This window comes from Siphateles boraxobius, unplaced genomic scaffold (assembly GCF_051911475.1).
Source record: "Siphateles boraxobius isolate OS27281-9 unplaced genomic scaffold, OSU_SipBor_1 52, whole genome shotgun sequence".
Classification (NCBI taxonomy): domain Eukaryota; kingdom Metazoa; phylum Chordata; class Actinopteri; order Cypriniformes; family Leuciscidae; genus Siphateles; species Siphateles boraxobius.
Genome location: NW_027509164.1, coordinates 2022901 through 2048345, shown reverse-complemented (window position 1 = coordinate 2048345; position 25445 = coordinate 2022901). Strand labels below are relative to the sequence as shown.

The 25445-nt window shown below is 41.1% G+C and overlaps 1 protein-coding gene, 1 long non-coding RNA gene and 1 other non-coding gene across 3 annotated transcripts; all 3 read right to left on the bottom strand.

Moving 5' to 3' along the window:
• Positions 1-11656: 11656 nt before the first annotated feature.
• LOC143713573 (uncharacterized) lies at positions 11657-12217 on the bottom strand. The gene is made up of 3 exons (XR_013195131.1): positions 12101-12217; positions 11840-11999; positions 11657-11751 (listed from the first exon to the last, which is right to left on the bottom strand). It is a non-coding gene; the product is annotated as an uncharacterized LOC143713573 (long non-coding RNA).
• A 1324-nt stretch (positions 12218-13541) lies between these two features.
• On the bottom strand, positions 13542-15722 carry LOC143713572 (uncharacterized). The gene is made up of 2 exons (XM_077204881.1): positions 13713-15722; positions 13542-13621 (listed from the first exon to the last, which is right to left on the bottom strand). The coding sequence occupies exon 1, from the start codon at positions 15687-15689 to the stop codon at positions 13719-13721; it is 1971 nt and encodes a 656-aa protein (XP_077060996.1). The 5' UTR covers positions 15690-15722; the 3' UTR covers positions 13542-13621; positions 13713-13718.
• Positions 15723-21021: 5299 nt separating this feature from the next.
• Positions 21022-21185, bottom strand: LOC143713638 (U1 spliceosomal RNA). Its single transcript, XR_013195193.1, has one exon. It is a non-coding gene; the product is annotated as a U1 spliceosomal RNA (small nuclear RNA).
• Positions 21186-25445: the final 4260 nt, after the last annotated feature.

Sequence of the window (25445 nt, the reverse complement as noted above, 5' to 3'; positions counted from 1 at the left end):
AGTGAGCATATCTGCAGATCATTAGGATCACATCAGCTAGAAACACCAAGGGTTCACTCTAAGCATGGCGAGTCCGCTTTAGCTACTATGCCAGCCGCAGCTGAACCAGCTTCCAGAAGAGATCAGATGTGCTCCTACAGTCACATTCAAATCCAGACTCACAACACTTCTGTTTAGCTGTGCATTTACTGGATGAGCACTGTACCACTGTTCGTCCGTCTGTACGTACTGCATTTTATTTTTTTATTCAAAACGGTTTTAATTATTGTGATTTCTTTTGATTATTTTAATTTCTTCTATGTAAAGCACTTTGAATTACCACTGTGTATGAAATGTGCTATATAAATAGCCTTGCCTTGACTAACTCTAGTATTTTTCATTAACTAGTCTTTTACTCTAATTATTTGTGTGAACTCATGAATTAACAACTCAAATGTTGGCATCTGTCTGGGCCGTGTGGATTGGCCTTTGCTGAAGGAACCATTATATTTTGGTGCTTTAAAGCACAAATTATTGAAAAAAAATTAGAAACAGATTTTTCTACAAATATTTTTTTATTTTTTTTAGTCCTGCTCCATCTGAAAATTAAATTGAAACAAACACAAGTGAATAATTTGCACAGCAGAAGTTGAATCATATCACAGGATGAACAAACACACACATACAAGCATACAAGAGTCTGCTGAATGAAAGAGCTCATAGAAAAGCTTGATGAAATTAATATTCCTAATAATAATACTAATAATAACCTTAATCTGGGACTGGGGACCGGGGACTGGGAGCTGCCGGAGGTCCCGGGGACCGGGGACTGGGAGCTGCCGGAGGTCCCGGGGGCTGGGGACTGGGAGCTGCCGTGGGTCCCGGGGGCCGGGGACTGGGAGCTGCCGGGGGCCGGGGACCGGGGACTGGGAGCTGCCGTGGGTCGGGGACTGGGAGCTGCCGGAGGACGGCTGTGGACATCATAGATCAGGTGTTAATGGGGAAAGGAATCAAGCTTCAGTGTGAAAAGCTACTGACAGAAGATTCAAAGCTTTAGGGTTGTGGTTGAGTGAGAGTGACAGAGTGTGTGTGTGTGTGTGTTCTCTGTGCTCTCAGAGAGGTGTGTGTGTGTGTGTGTGTTCTCTGTGCTCTCAGAGAGAGGTGTGTGTGTGTGTGTGTGTGTGTGTGTGTTCTCTGTGCTCTCAGAGAGAGGTGTGTGTGTGTTCTCTGTGCTCTCAGAGAGAGGTGGAGACAGAAGAACACTTCCTGATACACTGTGATCACTATAACAGCATTAGATCGGACTATTTCACTAGATTCCAACAGCTAGAACCAAATTTTATGGCATTACCAAATTCAGAAAAATTAAATCATATTTTGGGAGAAGAATCTAGCTCAATCACAACAGCAGCAAAGTATGTAACAGCCTGCCACAAACTACGAGAGTCAGCAAGTGGACAAAACCAAAGTCAGAATTGTTTTTGTCTTGTTTGAATGTTGGTACAAAATGTATTCATGCATTTTTTTTTTAATTATAGAGAGAGTGATTGTGAGTGATTGTGAGTGAGAGAGAGAGATTCCTCATCAAATATCACACCAAGAAACAGCTATGATAACTCAGTGAACATTAATGGAAAACAAATGTTAAAACTCTGTAAAGGTTTAGGACTCTACATCATTAATGGCAGGACTCGTGGAGATACTTTAGGTAGATTCACTTACTGCTCCAGATTAGGAACCAGTGTGGTTGATTCTTCAATAACAGATATTGACCCAAGCTTTATTAATGCCTTCACAGTCAGACCTCAGCTCCCGATCTCCGATCACTGTCAAACTGTGCTTTATCTGAAACCCTCATGTGATATAACTAAAACTTCTCCACTTAATTCTGAAAAACTGTTTCCTTTGAAACCTAAACTCAAATGGAATCAATCCAACTCGGATCAATTCAAAGAAAATATGAACAGTCCTACTATATTAAAAATGCTGGATGAATTTATGTCCACTAATTTCACTTTAGATATTAATGGAATAAATTTAGCAACAAAAAACTTAAATTACATATTCAAAACATTGATAACTCTATCTAACATTAAACCGCAAAGCAAACATAACACAAATCAACAGAGAATGAGAAAGGATGTGTGGTTCGATGATGAATGTGCAGGTCTCAGAAAAGAACTGAGGAGACTCTCTAACAAAAAGCACAAAGACCCGTCCAGCCAGACATTACGGCTTTCTTATTCAGACTGTCTGCAAAATTATAAAAGACTTTTGTGGAACAAAAAAGAAAAATATTTTAAAGTCAAAATTGATGATTCGGTAGATCAAAACACTTTCTGGAACCTATATAAAAAACTTGAAAAACCCAAATTAGAGATGTCACTCCAGAATGGCACAATTTGGAAATCTCACTTTGAAATTTTGTATCGAAAAATTGCACCAGCGGACCTTAACCAACCTCAGAGTAAAATACAGAAAACATTGGAAGACTTGGAGAAAACAATTAAAAATTATCAAAATCCATTACATAGCTCTAGCTATCTGGGCATCGACATCAGCGCTTCGGGACGCTTCGGTCTGGCTGTCAAAACACTGAGTGAAAAGGCTCAGAGGGGTTTTTATGCAATAAAATCCTGATGTGGCCACTTAAAATTACCCATTAAAACCTGGATAAAATTATATAATTCAATAATAAAAACAATTATTTTATATGGATGTGAAATTTGGGGACCAGCACAATAATTAAAAAAATTGGGAGAAAACACCAGTAGAAAAATTACAATTGCCAAAAATATTTTAGGGGTTCATAGAAACACATCCACTGCCGCCTGAGAGAGTGAGAGTGATTGTGTGAGAGAGTGCGAGAGAGAGTGAGTGATTGTGTGAGAGTGCGAGAGAGAGTGAGTGATTGTGTGAGAGAGTGAGAGAGAGTGAGGGAAGGAGTGTGTGAGAGAGTGAGGGAGGGAGTGTGTGAGAGAGTGAGGGAGGGAGTGTGTGAGAGAGTGAGGGAGGGAGTGTGTGAGAGAGTGAGGGAGGGAGTGTGTGAGAGAGTGAGGGAGGGAGTGTGTGAGAGAGTGAGGGAGGGAGTGTGTGAGAGAGTGAGGGAGGGAGTGTGTGAGAGAGTGAGGGAGGGAGTGTGTGAGAGTGAGGGAGGGAGTGTGTGAGAGTGAGGGAGGGAGTGTGTGAGAGAGTGAGGGAGGGAGTGTGTGAGAGAGTGAGGGAGGGAGTGTGTGAGAGAGTGAGGGAGGGAGTGTGTGAGAGAGTGAGGGAGGGAGTGTGTGAGAGAGTGAGGGAGGGAGTGTGTGAGAGAGTGAGGGAGGGAGTGTGTGAGAGAGTGAGGGAGGGAGTGTGTGAGAGAGTGAGGGAGGGAGTGTGTGAGAGAGTGAGGGAGGGAGTGTGTGAGAGAGGGAGTGTGAGAGAGTGATTGTGTGAGAGAGTGAGGGAGGGAGTGTGTGAGAAAGGGAGTGTGAGAGAGTGATTGTGTGAGAGAGTGAGGGAGGGAGTGTGTGAGAGAGGGAGTGTGAGAGAGTGATTGTGTGAGAGAGTGAGAGAGGGAGTGTGAGAGTGAGAGTGAGTGATTGTGTGAGAGAGTGAGAGAGGGAGTGTGAGAGTGAGTGATTGTGTGAGAGAGTGAGAGAGGGAGTGTGAGAGTGTGAGATTGTGTGAGAGAGTGAGGGAGTGATTGTGTGAGAGAGTGAGAGATTGTGTGAGAGAGATTGTGTGAGAGGGAGTGTGAGAGAGAGAGAGTGTGAGAGTGAGTGATTGTGTGAGAGAGTGAGAGAGAGTGAGGGAGGGCATGTGAGAGTGAGTGATTGTGTGAGAGAGAGTGAGTGATTGTGTGTGAGAGAGTGAGAGAGAGAGTGAGTGAGTACCTGAGAGTTCTCCTCGAGGAGGATGGCCACCGCTGCGTGGGCCGCCTTCTCTCTGGCCTGCTTCTTTGAGGAGCCGCTCATGGGGAGGAAGGAGCGGCCCCCCAATTTCACCTGGTAGGTGAACCTGAGAGACAGAGAGACCGTGAGAAGAGTGGATGACAGGTGTGCGAAACGTGATCATGACAGTGGGGACACAATGAGATGAGGTCCAGATGCGTGTGGGAGAGTTAAGTCACCTTTATTTATATAGCTCATACTGAGTGTTTCAAAGCAGCTTTACAGAGATAACAGGAAAGTGATGCAAAAGTTTGCTTCCAGAAGAAAATAGCGTCACAGCTTAAGTAAATTAAGTGATGTTTACCCCGTGAGTCAGTTTTAGGGGAAAATGGGGTCTACTGGAGACGTCCAATCGATTTCTTAGGCGGGCCGAAATAACACCACAGACACAGTGTAATCACCATGGGGAAATCTCACAGTAAAACAAGCAGCTGTGCATAATATTGATACACTGGTGTACACTTTGAATTGCCATAGTGTAAAAGGATAAAAGATACTCTATAAATACACTTGCCTTGCCTTGAGAGAGAGAGAGAGAGATAGTGTGTGTGTGTGTGTGTGTGTGTGTGTGTGTGTGTACCTCTGGGAATTGGGGGGCCCCGTCTGCTCCACTAAAACCACCTCCAGCTCCTCCCCATGAGCGGCAGCGTAATAGCGCAGGCCAGAGAGAGACTGCCGGTTCAGGCAGTCCTGCAGCCGTGGCCCTTCTCTGAGTCTCTGCTAGGACAGAGAAACTCGAGATTACATCATGTGACACACAGCAGAAGGGAATAAAAGAGTGTGGTTAGTGAACGTCTGACTCTAGTTCTGTATTAAACTGCTGAAGCGTCTCCTATAGAAACCATACGGGTCGCTACAGGTTTACTGCGGTGCGTCTTGTCTGTTTTACCTGGAATAACAATGGAAAACCGTCCCAGACACTGATGGCTACTAGTCGGAGTAGTTTTAGCACTATTAGTGCATTTCTCTCGGTTTCTGAACGAGTCTCTGCTGTGAAGTACTGAAGTATCGCGATTCTCAGAAATTAAAAACGTCACGATTCCTAAATGTATTAGTACCGATACTAATAAGCTGCAGCTGTCATGTGACAAACACTACAGCGAATTTTTGTCCCGCTAAAGACTTATTTGATCAGTGAGTAATGTAACTTAGATGAACTGCTAAGCGTGACAGGGCGCATGTTTAACTGAACGAGCAGAGAGGGAGAGGGAGGGCGAGAGGGAGGGCGAGAGGGAGGGCGAGAGGGAGGGCGAGAGGGAGGGCGAGAGGGAGGGCGGTTTAAACAACTGATCTTTCCAACACTGAACTCACGAGACGTCTGAATCGGTGTGTAACTAATCGGTAACACTTTACAATAAGGTTTCATTTATTACATAAAAATACAGTTTGCTTACTCAAGTGTAAGCTTTAAAACGAATAAAACCACTTGTTTTTCCCACCCAAAAAAGCATGACTACTTTTTTCCACACAGTGCTGTCAGGAATCGATAAGAGAATCGTTAAAGAATCGGATCGATAAGCAGAATCGTCAGTGGCATTGATATTGATAAAATCTTATCAGTTCCCGGTAACTCTTATTTATTATATTTTTTACCTTGAAGGTCATTGCTCTAATTTATTTTTTATATTTCATATTTTGTTCAAATGTTTAACATATCTGCTGTTCATATATTAGTGTGTTGTATGATTAGAATGTTGTCCCGGTTTTAAAATAAAGCACAGCAATGATATTTGACACTGTTTCTCCCTTTTCAGGAAAAGCATCGAAATCGCAGTTCTTGACTTGGTATCGGTATCGAAACAATAATTTTGGTATCGTGACAACACTACTGTGAACTAAAGCCTCATGCTTTCCACTAGCTGTCAGCGTCAATCATCTCTCACAGAGACTAGATTACAATAACTGGTGACGGTTCACTAATGAATAAAATATCATCTGGAGGGGACCGGTGACAACTATCGTCACACTGTTTCTGTGGTGTCGGTCGTTCTCTCACCCTCTCCGGCAGCGACCCTCTTCTCCTCAGCTCCCGCAGAGCTTTACGGGCCGCTGCCTCCCTCGCCGCCCTCTTATTGCTCCCGGACCCCTCCGGGAACTCCTCCAGTCCCAGGCGCACCCTCACCGTGAACCTAACAGAGGGAAAGAGGAGGAAGGAGAATATAATCTTTATTCCATGTCCACAACATGGACATGAACAAAGCCCATGTCAGTCAGTCAGTGAGAGAGAGAGAGTGAGAGAGAGAGAGAGAGAGAGAGACAGAGAGACAGATCAAACAGTGGAATTTGGAAACATAAAAAAAATACTCCGTCATTTTGTTCATAGAGGTTATCATTCAAACTGCAAAGTGTTTACTTATTTGTGTAACTTACACTCGCAATAAAACCCAACATTGTGCTTTTGTCACACTCTAAACTCTTGTCAAACTGTAACCTCACACACAGTTTTAAAAGCAACATATTTATCCAACTCCATTTCAAAACAGTCTGTGGGTTACATCTTTTGGACATTATTCATATCGCATTGGTTTTCATTTCTTGTCTTCAGAGCAGTTACATATTCAGATGAGAATAAAGTTAGGGTTAATTAAAATTAAGGAAAACAAATATATTGATCCGTTCTTAAAGGATAAATCAGGTATTTAGCACTTTGAGTCTATTTTCTAGTTTGTTTTGGATGAACTAAGTTAGAGTGATGGGTAGAATGTTGACGATGGGTCCTGTCTCGACTTTTTGAATCTTTTAGAATCGCCTCTGACCGCTTCAGAGTGGCTGTCTACGAGCATACACAAACATGTCCTTAAAACAACCCTTAACGTTCGTTTTCAAAACTGTGCAAGAAGGACTATTGCAGTTTATAACACAGCAGGTAGACGGCATCTTGAACACTGCGTTCTTCCCTCCATGCAGTCAAGTCTGGCGCCTTCTGTTTGTGCCGCGGATTCCCAAAATGCTTTGCGTTCACCACTGGTAATACGTCACGATGACGTCACATTAGCAATCTCTATTGAATGATTGAATCCGACAGAATATGACACAGCCCCACCTCAGATATTTTTCACCAGCCGCCACTGAATACTGCTCTAAATTTCATATGTATATATCATGTCTTCAACATTTAAAATATGCACAATGAGGCTAAACATGTCATGCCAACACAAGCAAACCCGAGTGACTGGACAATGCAGTCTCAACACTACAGGTTCCAGATTCACTGTACTGATGATCCACAGGTTAGTAACAGTACTAAACTCACAGAAACAGCAGCTGTTGAGAGAGTTCCTCACTAGATGTGTTAATGTTACCTGGGACAGTGTGGAGGTCCGGTCTGGCCTTCTCGAATGAAGGCCACCTCCACTCCTGTCCTCTGGCCCACGGTGAAGATCCCGGCTATTGGATGCTCCATTCTTAGGTTCGTCCGCGTTTCTTCTTCTTTTATGCGTTTCCTGATAATTAGCAAACAAACAAAGGTTGTAGGTTCATAGCGCCACCTACTGTGCTGGAGTTGAATTTATTAATCCTCGAATAACAATAACATGTGGAAAGGATGTAAAAGCTAAGGATTGGCAATACATACAAATACACACACAAAATAAAATAATACATAATTTCTACATAATTGACACATCTTACCACAAATTAAGAATAGTTACAAATTACTTGATAAAAGAAACCTAAAAGTTATTTAAAATATAATGACATGACAAGGACAAGTTGTATTAATTCACTAACATGCAGACATTGATACACTAGCAAATCTTCTAAATTATGGTGAAATTCTCAATAAAACAGCTAGTTTGGCATAATCTTACATTAGAACTATTTATCAGTAAATAAAATTAAATGGAACACCGTTGTTGTGAATATTATAATTATTTGGGGAATCATGTGAGTCAAGTGAAATTCCTGAAGTGTCAAGGTGGTGTAACCTTTAAATCCACCTTCCAATGTCGGCTATCAACTATTCTAGCTTTGAGCTGCAGCTATTCAAATGAAATACCTCATCTCCGACGCTGTGTGCAGTTGTGTATCGTCCACCGAGATTTAACAAAGATTTTATGCAAGACTTTGCTGATTTTATAGCAGGTCTAAGGTTAAACTATAATCATTTTATAATTTTTGGTGATTTTAACTTGCATGTTTGTTGTGAAAACAAACCTATGGTTAAGGACTTCTTAAATCTACTTAATGCTTTTAATCTAACTCAGTCGGTGTCTGGCCCAACACATGAAAAAGGACACACATTAGACTCATGTGTCTCATGGCTTGTGTGTTCATGTAAATGAAATGTGTAACGTATGTATTTCGGATCACTTTCCTGTTTTATTTACGATTACAGTCCCATGTTTTGTGGGCAAGTCTCCTTTTGCACACTGCCGCCGTGTAATTAACAGTCAAACCCCGGCACAGTTTCTTTTTTTCAACTCTTTTTAACTCAACCTGCACAAATATCCGTTGAGGATGAAACGCACGAAAGCACTTTCAGAGCCTTGGCTAAATGACGCCACCCGAGCGATCAGACGTACATGTCGGCAAGCTGAGAGAAGGTGGAAGAAAGATAAACTCAGAGTGTCATATGAAATTCTACAGCAATACCTATCTGATTATCAGAGAGCTGTAAAATTTGCAAAATCTGTTTTTATTACTAAACTGCTCGCAAACAACCGTCACAGGCCACAGGTTCTTTTTAACATGTTTAATACTATTACAAATCCCCGTATTTCTGCTCCTATTACACCTACGTTGGACCTCTGTAATTCTTTTCTAGAATTCTTTGTTGAGAAGATTGTTACTCTTCGATCTTCTGTAACTTCATCCTTGCGACCATGATCCCTCTGTTCCTCCTATATGCCTCGCGGCGCTAGATCAGTTTGAGCCTATATCAATCCTCTCCCTATCTGAGATGGTCAATCATCTGCGGCCCACAGAATGGCCCTCAGACAGTATTCCCTCTCGTCTGATCCGAGAAGTCTTTGACACCGTAGGACCATGTATTTTATCATTGATAAATACTTGTCTTGTTTCTGGTCATGTTCTGTCCGCTTTTAAACAATCTTTCCGGGGGAGTTGTTGTTCCAGCAGCGGAAGGCCAGTGCTGGCTGGTGCCGAAACAGATAAGATTGGGATTGTTTGGTCTTGGGGCGAGTAGCCGCATTCCAATTTACACAGGCTATTCTCCTGGTCCGTTTTGGTCTATAGGTAGATATCTTCAACGTCCTCCACGGAAAGAGCCGCCAGACACACGACCCGCCACCTCTCCCACGCATCGTGTAGCCAGCTGGGAACGTCCCGGCAGGGCAGTCAGGTTCCCCCGAACCCAAGCTTCTCGTCCAGAAGATGGTGTCAATTGCGTTGAGAGACCAGTTGATCTCTTAGTTTGGAGGTTGTGCAGTTGATCAGTGCTGAGAGCGTCTCTCAAAGTACAAGACAGTAGACTAGACGTGATGAGAGGAGCAAAGCAGGGGAGGGAGAGGGAGAGAAAATGCGACCGCCTTCGTTGAGAGCAGAAGTAGAAGACATGTTTGTCGTAAGTTTTATTGTAAAAATATAGGATATCAACATAATGATGTAGTTGTTTATATTTTTAGCTTCATTGCAAGTGTGTGACATTTGGTATAGAAATAAACAATGGTAATTAAGTGCTTTTCCTAAAAATGACAAAGAAAATACAGGGTCATATATAAATATAAAGTCAGTATGTGAGGATAAATATATGTGTTTTAGTCTGAATTAGGTAAGATGTGTGCTTCCATTTGTCATGGCCCCTCTGCTTTACAGGGGTGGTTTCTCCTGCAGGCACAGGAGGGTCGTTAGTGATTGGAGCCACCTGGGCTCAGGGTATTTAAACTTCCTCACTAACCACTCTGTCTCTCTCTCTCTGCTCCTCCAGGTATGATCCTGCTTTGTTCCTTTGTAGTTTTACTTAGTTTCCACTCAGTCATGTTCACACACACAGATTCACGCATCCCTGCACTTTACATACATCCTACATTATGACATTTTCACACCTCATTCCCTTTTCTTTGGTTAAAGTTAATAGTTTTTGGTTTACAATAAAGAACCTTTTTGATTGGCCTATACCCAGCTAACACAGTTACGTTGTGAAGACGTAACCGGACCAGACCATATTCGTCGTAGCGACGTACCACATAACGTTCCAGCGACGTAACTTTGTGATTCCCATAATCGTCGTGGCAACGTTATAGTGGTACGTCGCAAGAACGTGATGAGGACGTCTTAATGACCAAACTGGTATGTTGTGAGGACGTATCATCAAAGGACCGTGTTAGTTGTAGCGACGTACCACATAACGTTCCAGCGACGTAACTTTGTGATTCCCATAATCGTCGTGGCGACGTTATAGTGGTACGTCGCAAGAACGTGATGAGTACGTCTCAATGACCAAACTGGTATGTTGTGAGGACGTAACATCAAAGCACTGTGTTAGTTGTAGCAACGACCAAAACCACATAAAAAAAATCTCTAATCAGCATTTATTCAGTGTGTTACCTGTACGATTGTGTGTAGCCTATATGCACCGCATGCATCAATGTGTCACACACATGTGCCTCAAGAATCAATCAACTAGAAAACATTCATATCATTTATTAATCAGCAGTTAGTTGATGACATTTTCCACAGTAAGCTAATAAACAATTAACATATAATTTTTTAATATATATTGTAAAAGTTAACAACAAAGTTATTGAGAAGTGAAAATTTGGCATATACATTAATTTTAATTAATTTGATCTTTAAGAAAAAAAAAAGAAAAAAAACAATGAAAATTTCTAATGAATCAAAAAGTCTTATTCGTCTTCAAAAAGTAGGAGTGTTTCATCATCGTCATCATGCTGCTGCACACCTTTTCTCTGGTCCTGCTTCTGCAAAATGAAAAGTATATTTCAGTTTTATACAATTAATTGCACATAATTTTTTTTAGTTGACTTTGACATTTGTTGAAATTAAATTAAATGTTAGATTCAGCTGGTCAATATGATTTATTTAAAATATGATGGTTTCATTATATTAATCATATAAGATAACTATAAATATACTATAAATCCAGTAATTGTGTTTACTAAATGGCTCAAATGCAGGAAACAAATACATGCAATAGTGAGTTTATTAGTATTAGTGGATTAAAAAATAGTAGCCTATATAGGGATTACGTGAGAAAACCAGTTCTCTTCACACTTCATCACAGTAGGTGCACGGCGGCATGTTGGTTCGCAACCCGCCATTAAACCAAAATGAAGAACTGACGTTTGTTCGGCAGTTGTTGAATGAACGATATAAGAAAAAACTTCAGCTGCGCTGTGTGAGTAACCATGAATCATATCTTTCATTCTAATATTTTATTTGTTGTTATGATTGTCAGATGTCAACTGTATGTAAATTATGACGAGGTGAGATGCGCTAATCATGTTAGTTTATAGCACGAGATCCAAACTTTTGTTTTACCTAACGTTAATTAGATTCGAATGAGCGGAATTGGAATAGTTAAAATTCAAACATACCCCAAGCCTAATTGACCTAAACGACATAATGTGAAATGTTCCACTCACATGTACAGTCAGATGTTCTTTGTTTGTGTAAGTAAATCAAACCAGTGACTAAGCGGTCAACTTCACATTGTTTCTACTTTTACTAAGTGAACTGAACATGTCATCTCCCTTTTTTAAATGATATAATTAGAATATAATGATAATAACTATTTTACAGCAAACTGCACCAAAGGAGCTTACATTCTGACACCTTGCAGGAGCATGCTTAAGCGTGTCTGCCACAATGTCCTCCACTGTTGCTTGCTGGATTCTTGGATTGGACATCATCACTGCCTCTGTAATATTAAATTCCATAATTATGCAGCAATGGTTTAAAAAGTACTGGTAATACAGGTTTTTGAGTCACTAACATATTGGACTTACTTTTTATGACCTTCATAATGTTCAAGTTCTGCAGTGGTCTCTTCCCTTTCTTCCCCTTCAGACTAAACTCCTTCCACACACTGTAGGAGGCCACTGCCCGCATCACCCGCCGGGTGTTTTCCCCAGGGTTTGGACCTCCAACAAGACTTAAATGGTGTGTCTACAAGATGGAATACATTTTCAAAATGGTAATAACTTTTGTTATTTAACTTAATTCTAACACTTTTTTGTCATTTCACGTATAGTTCACTATTCACATACCACTCTATTCCGAAATGTCTCCTCTTTCATTTTTTCTTCAAGAGAGAGGAGTTCCTCCATAGTGCCACACACATCAAGGCTCATCTCCTCCACTCGCTGACGAGTGCCATCACCCAGGGCACGAGCATAGAGTTCATACAGGGCTGCTGTTGAGCTCCTCATCGCCTTCATCTCACTCTCTATGCTGATGATTCTCTGAGTGAGTAGGCTCAGGAGGTGATCTGGGAGAATCAATATTGATTCATTCAAATAAAGGTAAAAACTAAGTTTCAAATTATGTTTTGCATTTACCATTCTTCTGGATGTCTCTAGGAGGCGCTGGTCTTAATGATGCATCAAGAATGGTACAATCTTCAGGTCTTGATTGCGTTAGTGTGTTTTGTTTGTTCGGTTTAAATGCTGGGGGAAATGGCAGCTGAGGTTCCACTGTAAATAAGAAATGAAATGTACTGGTATTGGTATCAATCAACTAATGAAATTAATTTGGGTATTCTGAAAACCCCCAAACACTGTGGTAAAGTAAAAAAATTAAAACTAAGAAAGGCCTACCAGTTGTTGTACAGTTCACCCGGTTCTTCTTTTTGGGGTGAGGTACTGAAGAAGTATCTTTAAAGTAATTCAAAAATCATTTTTATTCATTTTTTTTTTAATTGTTTACTGGTAAACTTTTTCACATGCTCAGGTTCATACCTTCATCGGAGCTGCTGAGACACACTTGTCGTTTTTTTCTCTTAGGAACGTCATCAGAGCTCTCCACAGAAGACTGCACAGCTGCTCTTTTGGACCACTTTTTAGCAGTTTCATAGTCACCTGAAGTAAAAATACAGTGAGTATAATTTAGCATTCCTTAACAGTAGTTGCACTAACATTTTGTTTGAATGGTCCTTTAAAGTAAAATGAAATACCTGTTTTTGCAAACACTCTGACCCTGTGCCTGGTCCAATTTTTTTTATCAGGTAGTTCAAGCCTTTTAATTTTTTTGGTCACATTAATTGGTGGCCAGTAACAGTATTGTACTTGCATTAAAATAGTACAATTAAATTATGAAATAAATATTGTAGAAGTAGAAAATAATTGCAAACTGTAATATGAAAGCAATAGTAACTGAAAATCTAACTCAAGTAAAAAGTTAGATGTAAATGTTAATAATTGAGAATTGTACTCAAAACACGCTAAATGGAACTAACATTCGTTGGGAGAACAATGTGTTAAATTTGAAAAGAGAAACATGAGGAAAAAAAATAGAAGAGTTGTCCTTACAAGGAGGGCATGCAAATACTTTTGTAAAAAAAGATTAAAAGTGCTTTACAAAAAATGTGCATGAATAATTTTAAAGATGCACTGTTATGTTCCATAAAAGCAAGAATTGTCCATTTTGATTTTCATGGTGAATGTAAAGATATTTGTTAATGTATGTTGTTGATACAAGTGAGATTTAATACCTCATCTTCTTCAAAAAGCCAGGTCTGTAGTACCAAATCACAAGTCCCCTCCTCCAAAAATTCAACTATTGCATACATTCTGCAAGAAGCAAGAAAAATCATTATAAATGGAAAAGAAGCTAATTATATTTACCAATCGCCTCAAATCACATCATATGACAACCTATTACCTTTGATTATAACTTGTGGAGCAATGACAGAAAAATCACACTCCTGTCTTCTGCATTCATCTTTATCGCATGTTTTGTGAGTTCTGATGTTGGAATCCATTTGATAGTGTTGTTTTTTTGGTTGTACGTGTAGGCACCAATCAAAAATGACATGCATGGGCTGTGGAACAGAGGGTACGGTTTACTGTACACACGGCAAAGCACTCTTTCTTCCTTGTCTGGCACTTGAAGAATTTCACAGCATTGGCCCCCACTGAGGATGTATGCACAGTCTCGGGCCTTTGTAGAGATTTTCTGTACATTTGTATTGTTTGGAGTTTTTTTCTGTTTGCTCATCTCTTCCAGTCTCTTAGAAACCTGAATCAGTGGGTGTCTGCCAGAACGCACCATCTTCTTCAGTGACTGCAGGTAGTTTTCAAACATGAAGGCACTACAATTTTCCAGACAACCAAAGTTTTCTGCATCACTTGCTATGTGCAGCATGGTATGGGTGTTGTACACGAGGAACTCCTGTCCATAGAGTGTCCTACCTTTTTCCACAAAGTATTGCAGCAGTTCATTGGCATATTTGGAATGTTCCTGCACAAGACTTGGACATACTAGGATTGCCATGGCCACACTGAAAGAAAGGAAGTGTAAGTACATGTCATCTGGCAGTATTCCCTTTAACACAATCTTCCCTGTGTATAAAAGGAACTGACGAAACTCGGTTGCTTTCCATCTGTCCAGCTCCTCAAGACCCCTAGGCTTTCGCACAAATGCAGATGGTATGCAGTTCCGGAGAGACGGCAGTCTTGCACTAATCTCTTTGGTTTGGCTGGCCGAAACCCTCACAGCTCTGTCTCCTCTGGTCCAGATGAGCAGGAGCCTTTTCATTACACCGAGACAAGCCTGGTGCATGTAATCAATGGGAAAGCACCTCACCATGTCTATGGGGAGCTGAGACACAGGTGTGTTCCCATGGTGATGCTGAAATTGTGTTTGGTTTCTGAATGCTTCATCTGTCCAGAGTGTGAGGTCAGCAGTCTCTTGGTATGTGACTCTGTTTAACCACACACCTTTTTGCTCACATCGGTCACAGCCAAAGTACCCGGAATACAGTTTAATATTTTTCACTAATGCACGAGCTGGAGCATCACACACGAAGCACCTCAGATTGACATTTATTTTTCTTCCCATGAAGGTAATCCCGTCATTCATCAGATGACCCAGGTCCCTTACTGTGTCTTCCAAAAAACCAAGATCTGTTGGTCGACTTGCACCACATGTCAGAGCCGTGGGGAAAATGGTAACAGGATCTAGCATGACTGCGCAAAGGACTGGCCACATACATGTTTTGGAGCTTTTGTACAGTGGTAATCCATCAACGTTCAGGGATAAATCAATACAGTGGAGTTTAACTACTTCATCAAGTGGGTAACTTTCTAACGTTTCTTGTAATTTCTGTTTTAGTGGAAAGTAAACGTATTCCATTCCAGATGATTGCTGTGTGTCAAGTTGCCGGGGAGTGTGCAAAAGGGTCCGGGCAGTTGAGGGTAATTCACTGTGTCCATGCCTTTTTAACAATTTAAGAAGGTTGTCAAGTGCATTGTGTTTTATATGGTTTTCAATAGCCCAAGTGGACAGCTCTTCTGCCAGTGACGTGTCCTTACTGCCGTCGTCTTCAAGGTGAAAGGCCAAGGATTCATTCAAGCTGTTAATTACCTCCCATGTTGTTGCTATTGGCTGTTCTCTTGCATTTTCAGAGTGCAAATGGTGTTCAGTGTCAGATGAATATTCCTCACAATTCTGCTCCATATCAACTGACATTACTACTCCGTCAGCACCTTCTGATTGTTCTTCAACTGGAAGATCAAGTGATTGTACTTCAACGGCTGGATTAGTCTCCAGGTGAGATGGCGATCTGGACCATGCCTGCCTTGTGGTTCTCCAAGCATGCACATATTTCCTGTGCATCTCTCTCTTTTCAGAGCTCATTCTAGGAGAGTAGCATTTATTTAATTTATATTTAATTTGTACACCCTTTTTATATACCCAATCTGAGCTTTCAAGTTAGTTAAATTGTCTTATTTTTCTTAAATATTTAGGGATCACTGATTATCAGATTTTATTTTTAAATATTGTATTTTTGTAATGTTTGGTCCTTTTGTGGTCTTTCAGCACTAAAACCAAATCCTACTAGAAAGAACATGTTACTGTAAATTTGTAAATGTCTTACCTTGTAGTGTTGAAGGCAAAATGAAAGAACTTATGGACAAAAACTGCAACACATCAATGTGAATGGTTTGTTATTTTTAGGCACTTGCAATAGATATTAATTGGTAAAATGTTACTTTGCTATATATTGAACAATTCACATGAAATTAAACTGCAAATATATAAAAAAAAATCTATTTATCAAGTTGGAAGTTTTGCAGTGCTCTCTTAATTTCTGAATCTACATAAATAGCCTATGTATGGATAGTTGTCCCATCGCAAAAAAATTACCAAATATAAATATCCAATGTAAGTTTAAAAATAAAATATACAACATATATTACTGACAACACATTTAGGAGCAGCTAAGTAATATTATTTACCTTGCAATTAAAACTGAGGCGACAGAGGAAGACAATCCAAAATCTAATAAAACAAAAGTAGTTAAAAAATGTATTTCATTAATCAAACCTGGTAGCAGTCCTAAAGTTTCATGTTACATGTATGCTTCATTATGCCAATAAATACTGAAAACTTGTCTGATAGTTAGTCAAAACGTACTTACGAAACCAAAGCTCTTAAAAGTCTTAGCTCTTAAAAGAACTTTTGGGGTGTACAGTATCGGGCTGCTGTGGACACGTGCAAAAGAAAAAGAGAAAAACAATAAACAAGGCTAAATATGAGTGTGATGGGCCTCTATACGAGTTAAAATGCTGTGGACGAAAGGTTAATATATTAATTTATTACATGGCCTGGTTGAATTCTAATGGTTGAATTCTTGGTAGTATGCGGTCTATTATTTCTTGATAAAAGACATCTGTATAACACACCGTTGCCATGAAAAACAGAGCGTTGCCATGGACACAGTTCTGTTTGCTCTGGAGGATAAACCCCTTTTTAAAATCAATATTTTGTGTCAATTTATTGATTTATTTGTTAGGTAGCCATGTAATAAGTGTGATAATGTATAGCGATGCTGTTGTTATAGCGAATACATCCCCTTCAGACGGATTCAAGACCACTCCGTTCGCGTCGGGGTCCTGATCAGCCTGTCGGATTGCTCTACATTAACGTATCCCTACACATTTAACGTAACTTTACTTACCACAAATGTCACTGTATGTTTTAGCGGGGACAGTGGTCTAATGGACCTGAATTAAAAAACTAAAAATACCTGAACAACAATCTTTATATGAAAAAAATAAAATCAACTCGAGCTCGTCTATATCAGTCTATATCCACCACCGTCTTCAACCAACAAACGTTAATTCCGTTATGGCAGTTATTTAGTATGACTGACGAGGAGCATTCTATGCATTTTAAATGTCTTATTTCCTTTACAACCCTAACTGGGTCAGGGGATTATGATGCAGGTAAGTTAGGCTATAGCTTGTTAAGAATGTTGAGGCTGTTGCTCTGTGTATACATGGATAGTTCATTCATGGGGAAATTGTTTAGAGAGTGCATTCACGCAACCTAACAATTGATGCTCATTACTGTGCCCTCTGTTTCTGTGTTTAAGTGCCTGGTGTCATAGTTTACTTCCTGGCTTGAAGGATGAAGCTGTAGGTAAGCAAATTAAAATGCCACACAACTACCTGACACCTTATCACTATTTTATATATATATGTGTGCATTTTAAGTAATATCAATCAAACTGAAGCTTTGCAACTGTTTAAAATTAATTTTGTTTTGTGAGGAGAACAGTTGCAACTTTGAACTTTGCAACTGTTCTCCTCACGAAACAAAATAAAATTTAAACACAAATCTGGTAGCATCACTATAACAGAAAAGTTAATGTTTTATAGTTTAAGCTCAAACTAACCAAAGTAAAACCTTTAACATTTTAATTACTAAAAGTAATTGAATTTTTAATATACCTCAATACCGGTGTATGTTGCTAGTTTTTACCTTTGTTTAGGCATTTTTTTATACAGTGGTAGTGAGCGAGTGGCCATGCATGGTTTTACCTGTGGTTACCAACTCTCACTATCAGAATATTTTCGTTTATGCCTATGATAATTATAAATGAAATAATTATTACCAATTGCTATGAGTTTGTATAATTCATATTTATTCCAAGGAAAAAAGTTTTACACAGCTGTAAACAAGTTCTGATGCTGCCCTCTGTAACCGGTAGGCGTGGCTTGGGACTGGCCTCATAGGGCAGTGAAGCAAGTGCATTCTGGGAGTTGTCTTTCATCCACATGAGCCAAAAAATACATTTTCTGGATTTTCTCAGTCTAGAAGGCACCAAATTCTAAAATAATTTCACATTTCTACTACATAACCCAATTTAAAAAGACATTAATCTTTCCAGCGGTGAAGTATACCTTTAACCCACCGGCCCACCTCAACATTTCGATTTGATAATCCAGCCCCCGAATTAAGCTAATTGAATAGCCCTGTCATATGATGTAGTTTATTACATGAGAAAGAGTGCCATTTTCCCTAAATATCAGCATGATTACAAATGTGATATTTATTGTATAACAAAACAATAAGCAGAGTGGACTGCGATTAACATCAATGAAAAACATTACTGCAGGCTTCAACATGGCTGTGTTTACGATTAGAAATGTCAAACAAATTTCGCCTACATAGGTGATTGTAGCCCGTATAGGTATCTGTATGCATGAGACTGTCTGAATACCGGCAGAATTCACATTTTTGGTGTAAAAAGAGACACATTATGCAGAAGTATAATTTCCTGTTATGTGTGTTCGTCAGAACCTGCAGAATCACCTTTTGCAGCCTGACTTTTTGACAGTTTGTCAGTTTAAATTAACATTAAATTGTGGTTGTAGAATGTGATATAGCCCAAGATTACATGAGAATGTATGTCTTACCTGTATCTTTTTTGTTTTGTTTTTGTTTTCCAGTAATTCAGCAATTGGACTCGTTTCCATCCTTTTTGGCCTCTTCTGCACTTGGAGTCATTGCTTTCATCCGATTCAGCGACTGTCGGATCTTCATTTCTGTTTGCATTACTCTGCTTAAATTTTAAACCCTTAGCAACAATAAAAAGGTTTTCCATTTTGGCTGTAGTTGTAGTCAAGTTATATATATATATATATAGTGGCATGAAAAATAACCGCTAATAAGCATTGTCATACATTAAAAAAAATATCTGCACACTGATTTACATTATGAAGAACACATTAAATTGACAGTATTTAAAAGTCATGGTAATGGTAGGTTAATGTCAGCATTACAGGAAAGACACAGATTGGTGAAAGATTAATGACACCAGTGTTTTGCTCCAAAATAGTTTATTCTTTCCCCTCCCCCCTTCCTTTATTGGTCCTGCTTTTAATACTATTAGCACAGTTATTTCTTTTTTTTAATGCTGTAAAAATCTTTCTGTTATTTCTATTTTAATAAAACTTTTAAAGCCTGTTAGTGTAGTTGCATTGTAGTTACTTTATGACAACGTTGTGAGGACGTCGTGGTAAAGTTCCATTTTTTATAATCTTGGCTAACGTTCCAGAAACGTTGTGGGCACGTCCTCAAAAGACGTCGCTAGTTTATCCCATGGAGAACGTTGTAGAGACGTGGTCAACTGGTCTCCAGATAACTTTTCAGAATATTGCGTTGCAAGTATTAGCCTAGTGAAACGCCATTTATATATTATTTGGGAAATGTACTTAATTCAGCAAAAATTGTATTAAGTTATCTGGTGACCAGTTGACCACGTCTTTACAACGTTTTCCATGGGATAAACTAGCGACGTCTTTTGAGAACGTGCCCACAACGTTTCTGGAACGTTAGCCAAGATTATAAAAAATGGAACTTTACCACGACGTCCTCACAACGTTGTCATAAAGTAATGTCACGCTGACCAAGTGACGACTAACTGACGACGTCGTCACAACGTACTGTGTTAGCTGGGTTGTCACTTTACCTCCTGAAGGGTGTATGTCCCGTGTGACAAGCAACACACGAGACCAAGTCCAACAAGAGGCGATCGCTGTCTCAGACGTCTGACCAGACCACTTGATCTTAGCCAAAAGGCCGAGAAGCGATGACACAATGACGCAGAGGCGGGGGAGCCGTCAAAGGCCACGCCCACCTGGGCCGTGGCGAGAGGGTCTAAAGGTCGCCAACAAACAAGCTCAGCTCACAGCAATACAAGCTCAGCTTGACTGTTGACACCGAAAATGGATCACAGCAGAGCGCACAACACGACACTTTGGAGTGCAACCTGGGATTTTGGACCAACAAACATTCTGCCCTAAAAGTGAGCGGGCAGACCAAAGCGTACGTCGTAGAGACTTGAAACTCTTGAGGGATGGTAGTACCCGCCCGGTCTACAACATCACCAAGGCTCGGCCCAATCGGCCCCAAGGTGGCGCTGCAGCGATCAGAAGTACGAAATGCCTCGTAACTCCTGAACCGTCCGTCGCAGACCCAAGTGTCTTACATCACCGGAATCCTTGGCTCGGGCCGAACAAGACGCAGGCCTCGGATTCGATGGTTGCGCTGGCGAGATTTTCGGGTATTTGGGATTTTGTGAAAAAGCTACTTTTGCACACTAGTCCTAGGTCTTTCGCCCGATCTGACCCAAACCGGTGCAGAAAGATTCCCTGGAGTATGATTGCCAACAGCGATGGGGAAAAAAGTCGGAATTTCGATTCACGTTGGCGACGGGACGCCAAAACGTTGGGAGTGGGCGAGGCGGGCTTTACTTAAATGGCCATAACTCTCCAACGGAATGAGACAATTACACCCAAGTCGGTACACCTGTGCACGGGCTCAGCCTGTGCTCAGGTGAAAAGGGATGTGGCGACTGGCCACTTGGTGGCGCTGTAAACAGTAAAAACAACAACATGAATACGGCCATAGGCGACTGTATGTCAGGTGATTTTTCACACATGCACAAGGTATTCATAGGACCACTGCTGCCAATCAAAGCGCTGGTTGAATAATGGAGATTATTTGAAGAATGATGAAAAAAAAAACTAAAAAACAGCCCTACTTTTGCAGACTGGTTCTAGGTTGAGAGTTTTACATCTCTCGATCAACCACTGCAGTTCAATTCTCTGGACTTCCTAGGTCGTTAACTACCAGAAGAAGAGGAACTCGAACAATCTGCTCTTTTAACCAGTGTGTCCAGGGGAGAGCGCGAACGCAGTCCCCCACTACCATAAATTATGCAGTCGAGATTCCCACATTTGGGGAATTCGCAGGGGTCAGCACAACCGGAGTGCAATGGCCGAGCCTCGCCTTGGGTGAACCACCTTCCTGATCATGGTGTCTCCCCTGCCAGGTAAGTATGAATTCCCAGGCCTCCCGTCAGAGGCACCGTGTCCCTCTCCGCAATCCTCACCAACGTAAAAATGTCCACCAACAATCAAACACACACCTGATTCAACTCATCAGCTCATTCGTAAAAACTCCAAGAGATAAGAGAGAGACATCAAAAACCTGCAGCGTCGGGCTCTTTTGCTGTTGTTGTTGTGGATGATGTTGTTTTCATGCTCCGGATCCATGAGCCAAAAATCAATTTCATACGCGGTCACCGGATAGTGGACGAATCAGATGTTAAACGAGATAAGAACAGAGTTGTTGTTTTTTTTCCCCTCTCACACCACCATTACCTGTATAGCATATGATCACCTACAACACCTTTAAAGCACCCATACACAGCAATATACGTTACTTCCATTAACACCTGCTGCCACACAAGACTAAAACATCTCTTTCATTGAACACAGTTTTTGGGGGTGCACCGTTCCCAGAAATATTTTCTTTCGAAAAAAGTTTATTGTTACAAATTCATTCTTTACACTTCCATATTTATCTTTTAAACATTCCACATGTCTTTAAAACAAAATAACACAATTAAAGGTTAAAAATAAGTGTTGGATAGTGTGTCGTATAAAAGTCCATGTGTGTAAAATGTTGGTTTTTAAAAGAAAGTTAAAAGGAATGAAAATACAAAAGCAATAAATCAAATAAAACAATAAAACATGCCAACTAAAACATTGTCTCTTGTGCAGGATCGCGGTTGAGTCCCTATCAAGATTGTCCATTCACTCCAGGTCTCCAGAACAGGCCCCAGACTCCTCGTTTCCGATGCCCAGCGGAGATCCCCTCTCCTCCGGCCCGCTGGCCCGCTGTTCCCGTAGCCGGTGTGGTGAGGGTGCATCTACGGGCGACCAGGGTCGGTGGTGGCCGGGACCTCGTTGGTGTGACCCCAGCCCCCCCATCCGAATGACGACATCCGGCGCCTCCTGCAGCGTAGATCTAACTATTTGCTCGCACGCGTGGAGGGGCACCGTAACGCGTTTCCCCACCAGCAGGTTTCTGGTGGCCCAGATGGCATCCTTGATGTGGTTGAGGGTGAGCCAGAGTGAGGTGAATTGCTTTGATGTTAGCTCCTTTAAGCCCTGACCCACCCCCAGGATGGCGAGCCTGTATTCCATCTGGGCCCCACCTGCTGGCAGGCACGGGAATACCAGGGGGCTGGTCTTGGCCCACAGGTCCCGCGCAGCACCGCACTCCCAGAGCAGATGGTAGACGGTCTCCGGGGAACCACATCCGGACCGTGGGCAGATGGAGTTTTTGGCCATGCCTCTGGAGTGCATGACCGCCCTGACCGGGAGGATCTCATGGGCCCCCATCCACGACAAATCCTTAAGCCTGTTCTGGAGAGCTGGGTGGGCTGCGTTCCTCCAAACGTCTTTGGCCTCACCTAGTGTGAGGCCTGGAACCGGACACACCGATTCCCGATCCTGCACAAGAGAGATGAGAGACTTATGATTTGTTCAAACAGTGACATCTTGATTCTCTAAATCATGTCTTTTTAAAAAGGTTTTAATAAAACAATATTCTTGTGGAAGGTAATATCTTTCCCTCCATTTTCTTTCCTTTTCTTCACCACTTCTCTTTTCAGGCGCTCCCATTTTGACCCCCAGAAGAAATAAAACACTGCCCTCTCGACTGTCAGGAGGAAGAACCTTGGTGGCCTAAAAACAGAGCAAAGCAATAAAAACAAGGGTAAGATCACAGCTTTATAAATTAAAATCTTCCCTTCCAATGTCAGCGTCCGTAATCTCCAAAAGCCCAGTCTTTGTCTAACTTTCCCTACCATTTCTGTCCAATTTCCTTGTCCACCCCCCTCTTTGTCAAACTTTACTCCTAAAATCCTAATGTCAGTTTCCTTAAAATTCACGTCTAGTCCTGTCGTGTCTATGTCACCCCATGGTCCAAAAAGCTGGGCCTCGGACTTGTTTCTGTTGAGTTTTGCTCCAGAGGCTCGCCCGTATTGGTCAGTCAGGTCGAGTGCTCTCTGTACTGATAAAAGGTCAGTTGTTAAAATTGTCACATCGTCCATGTATAAAACACATTTTAAGTCCGTCAGTCCTTTTGTACCTGGAATTCTCAGTCCTTTGATCCATTGGTCCCTTCTCAAGAGCTGTGCCAGTGGTTCGATGCAAACCACATACAAGAGCGGAGATAACGGACACCCTTGACTGACGCCACTGCATACAGTTACTGCTTTTGACAAGTGCCCATTTATAAGAATTCTGCTGGTTATGTCTTTATACAGCATCCCCACCCACTTTAGAACCCTCCCTGGCAGCCCCAATTTTTCCAGTACCTGAAACAGGTACTGGTGCGAGACTCGGTCAAATGCTTTCTCAAAGTCTAAGTTTAGAACTATAAGCCAATTGTTTCTGTCTCTCGCAAAACAGATTGTGTCTCTTATCAAAATCAGGCTGTCCGTGATCTTCCTCCCTGGCACAGCGCACGCTTGATCTGGGTGGATCACGTCCTCTAAAATTCTTGACATACGACTAGCTAAAAGTTTACTAAAAATTTTACAGTCAACATTTAAAAGGGTGATTGGTCTCCAATTTTTTAAGTCTGCTTTGTCTCCTTTCTTGTGTAAAAGTGATACTATCCCTGATCTAAAACTGTCGGGTAATATGTCCAGTCTGTCAAACTCTTTAAAAACGGTCAATAGATTGTGTGCTAAAATGTCCCAGAATGTTTCATAAATTTCCAGGGGAAGCCCATCCATCCCTGGGGACTTCCCCTTTTTAAAACCCTTTCTACATTCTGTCAACTCGAGAACCGTAAAATCCTGTGTTAAAAAGGCACACTCCTTATTAATTTGTGTTTCTAAGAGGCTTAGCATTTCTCTTACTGCATCATCTTGCACTATTTTTTCATTGTATAACTCTGAGAAGAAATGTTCCACTTGCTTTAAAATTCCCTCTGTGTCTTTCACTTCTTCCCCACCTGTTTTTAATTTTGTTATTCCCCCACCTTTTGTTATAATCTTTTTAAAAAAATAGCGTGTACATTTTTCACCTTCTTCCATCTCTTGTTCTTTACTTCTAAGTATTACTCCTTTACTTTTTTCTTGTTCATAAGCAGACATTACTCTTTTGATTTCATTTACTTCTTTACTAAAATCAAGACCATTGTTTAAAAGATTAAAATATCGTTGTAACCTCTTTTGCAGCCCTACGATGCACCTCTTTTCCTTTTTTCTCTTCTCTTTGCCCTTCTTTCTAAAAAACGTCTGAGTCCTACCCTTCACCATTTCCCACCACAGTGCTTGTGAGTCAAAGAAATCTTGAAGAGTCTGCCATTGGCTAAACTGCTCCCTGTATTCTTTGACTATCTCCTCATCCTGCAACAGGGAGCAGTTTAGTTTCCACATCCCTCTGCCTACTGTCACGTCCGTGGGTAGTGCGAGGGTGCAGGATAGCATTGCCTGATCAGAAAAGTAAACGGGAGTCAATCTAGCATCAGCTGGCGGGCATTCACGTGTAAAAACATAGTCAATGCGAGAGGCTTTGGTGCCATCACCACTGATCCAGGTGAAGCCCTACTCTCTTGGATGCAGACTTTTAAAACAGTCAACTAGTTTAAAATCTCTGACTACGCTTTGCAGTAAAACTGATGTTTTGTCCACTCTAAAATCATCCCCCGTTCTTTTCCTATCTGCTCTAGTTAAAACACAGTTAAAATCCCCTGCTACTACCAGAGGAGCCCTCCCCAGAATGTGGGGCTGCAAGTCCTCTAAAAGCTCATACCTTTCATTTTTTTCCGTAAAACCATATACATTGCACACTTTAAAATCCCTTCCTAAAAAAGTCATGTTTGCTAAAAGTGCCCGTCCGTCCCTCACCACTGTGCTGCCCTTTACCAAGATATTTGGATTTTTAATCAGTATAGCGACTCCATCGTTTCGATTAAAATTTGACCCACTCCATATTGAGGGTCCAGAGGTCCACATCTCTTCCCATTTCCTGTACTGGGTTAAAAAGGGCAAAGCACACTCTTGTAATAAAAACATATCTGAATTACATGATTTTAGGAAGGTAAAAATGCTCTGTGCTCGAGACGTGGACCTCACACTTCTCACATTGATGGTCGAGATTGTGAGGGCCATGAGCAGTATTAAATAGAAAGGCATGAAGCTTAAAACATACGTTTTGTAAAAGGTTACAGTTTTAAACAAATAAAATCAAAGAATTCCCTGTGCCTCCTGCCTCTCCCTTCTCCCATGGGGACTGG

Coding starts and splice junctions, on each gene's coding strand:
- LOC143713572 (XM_077204881.1), bottom strand. CDS start 15,689: ATGAGCTCTGAAAAGAGAGAGATGCACAGGAAATATGTGCATGCTTGG.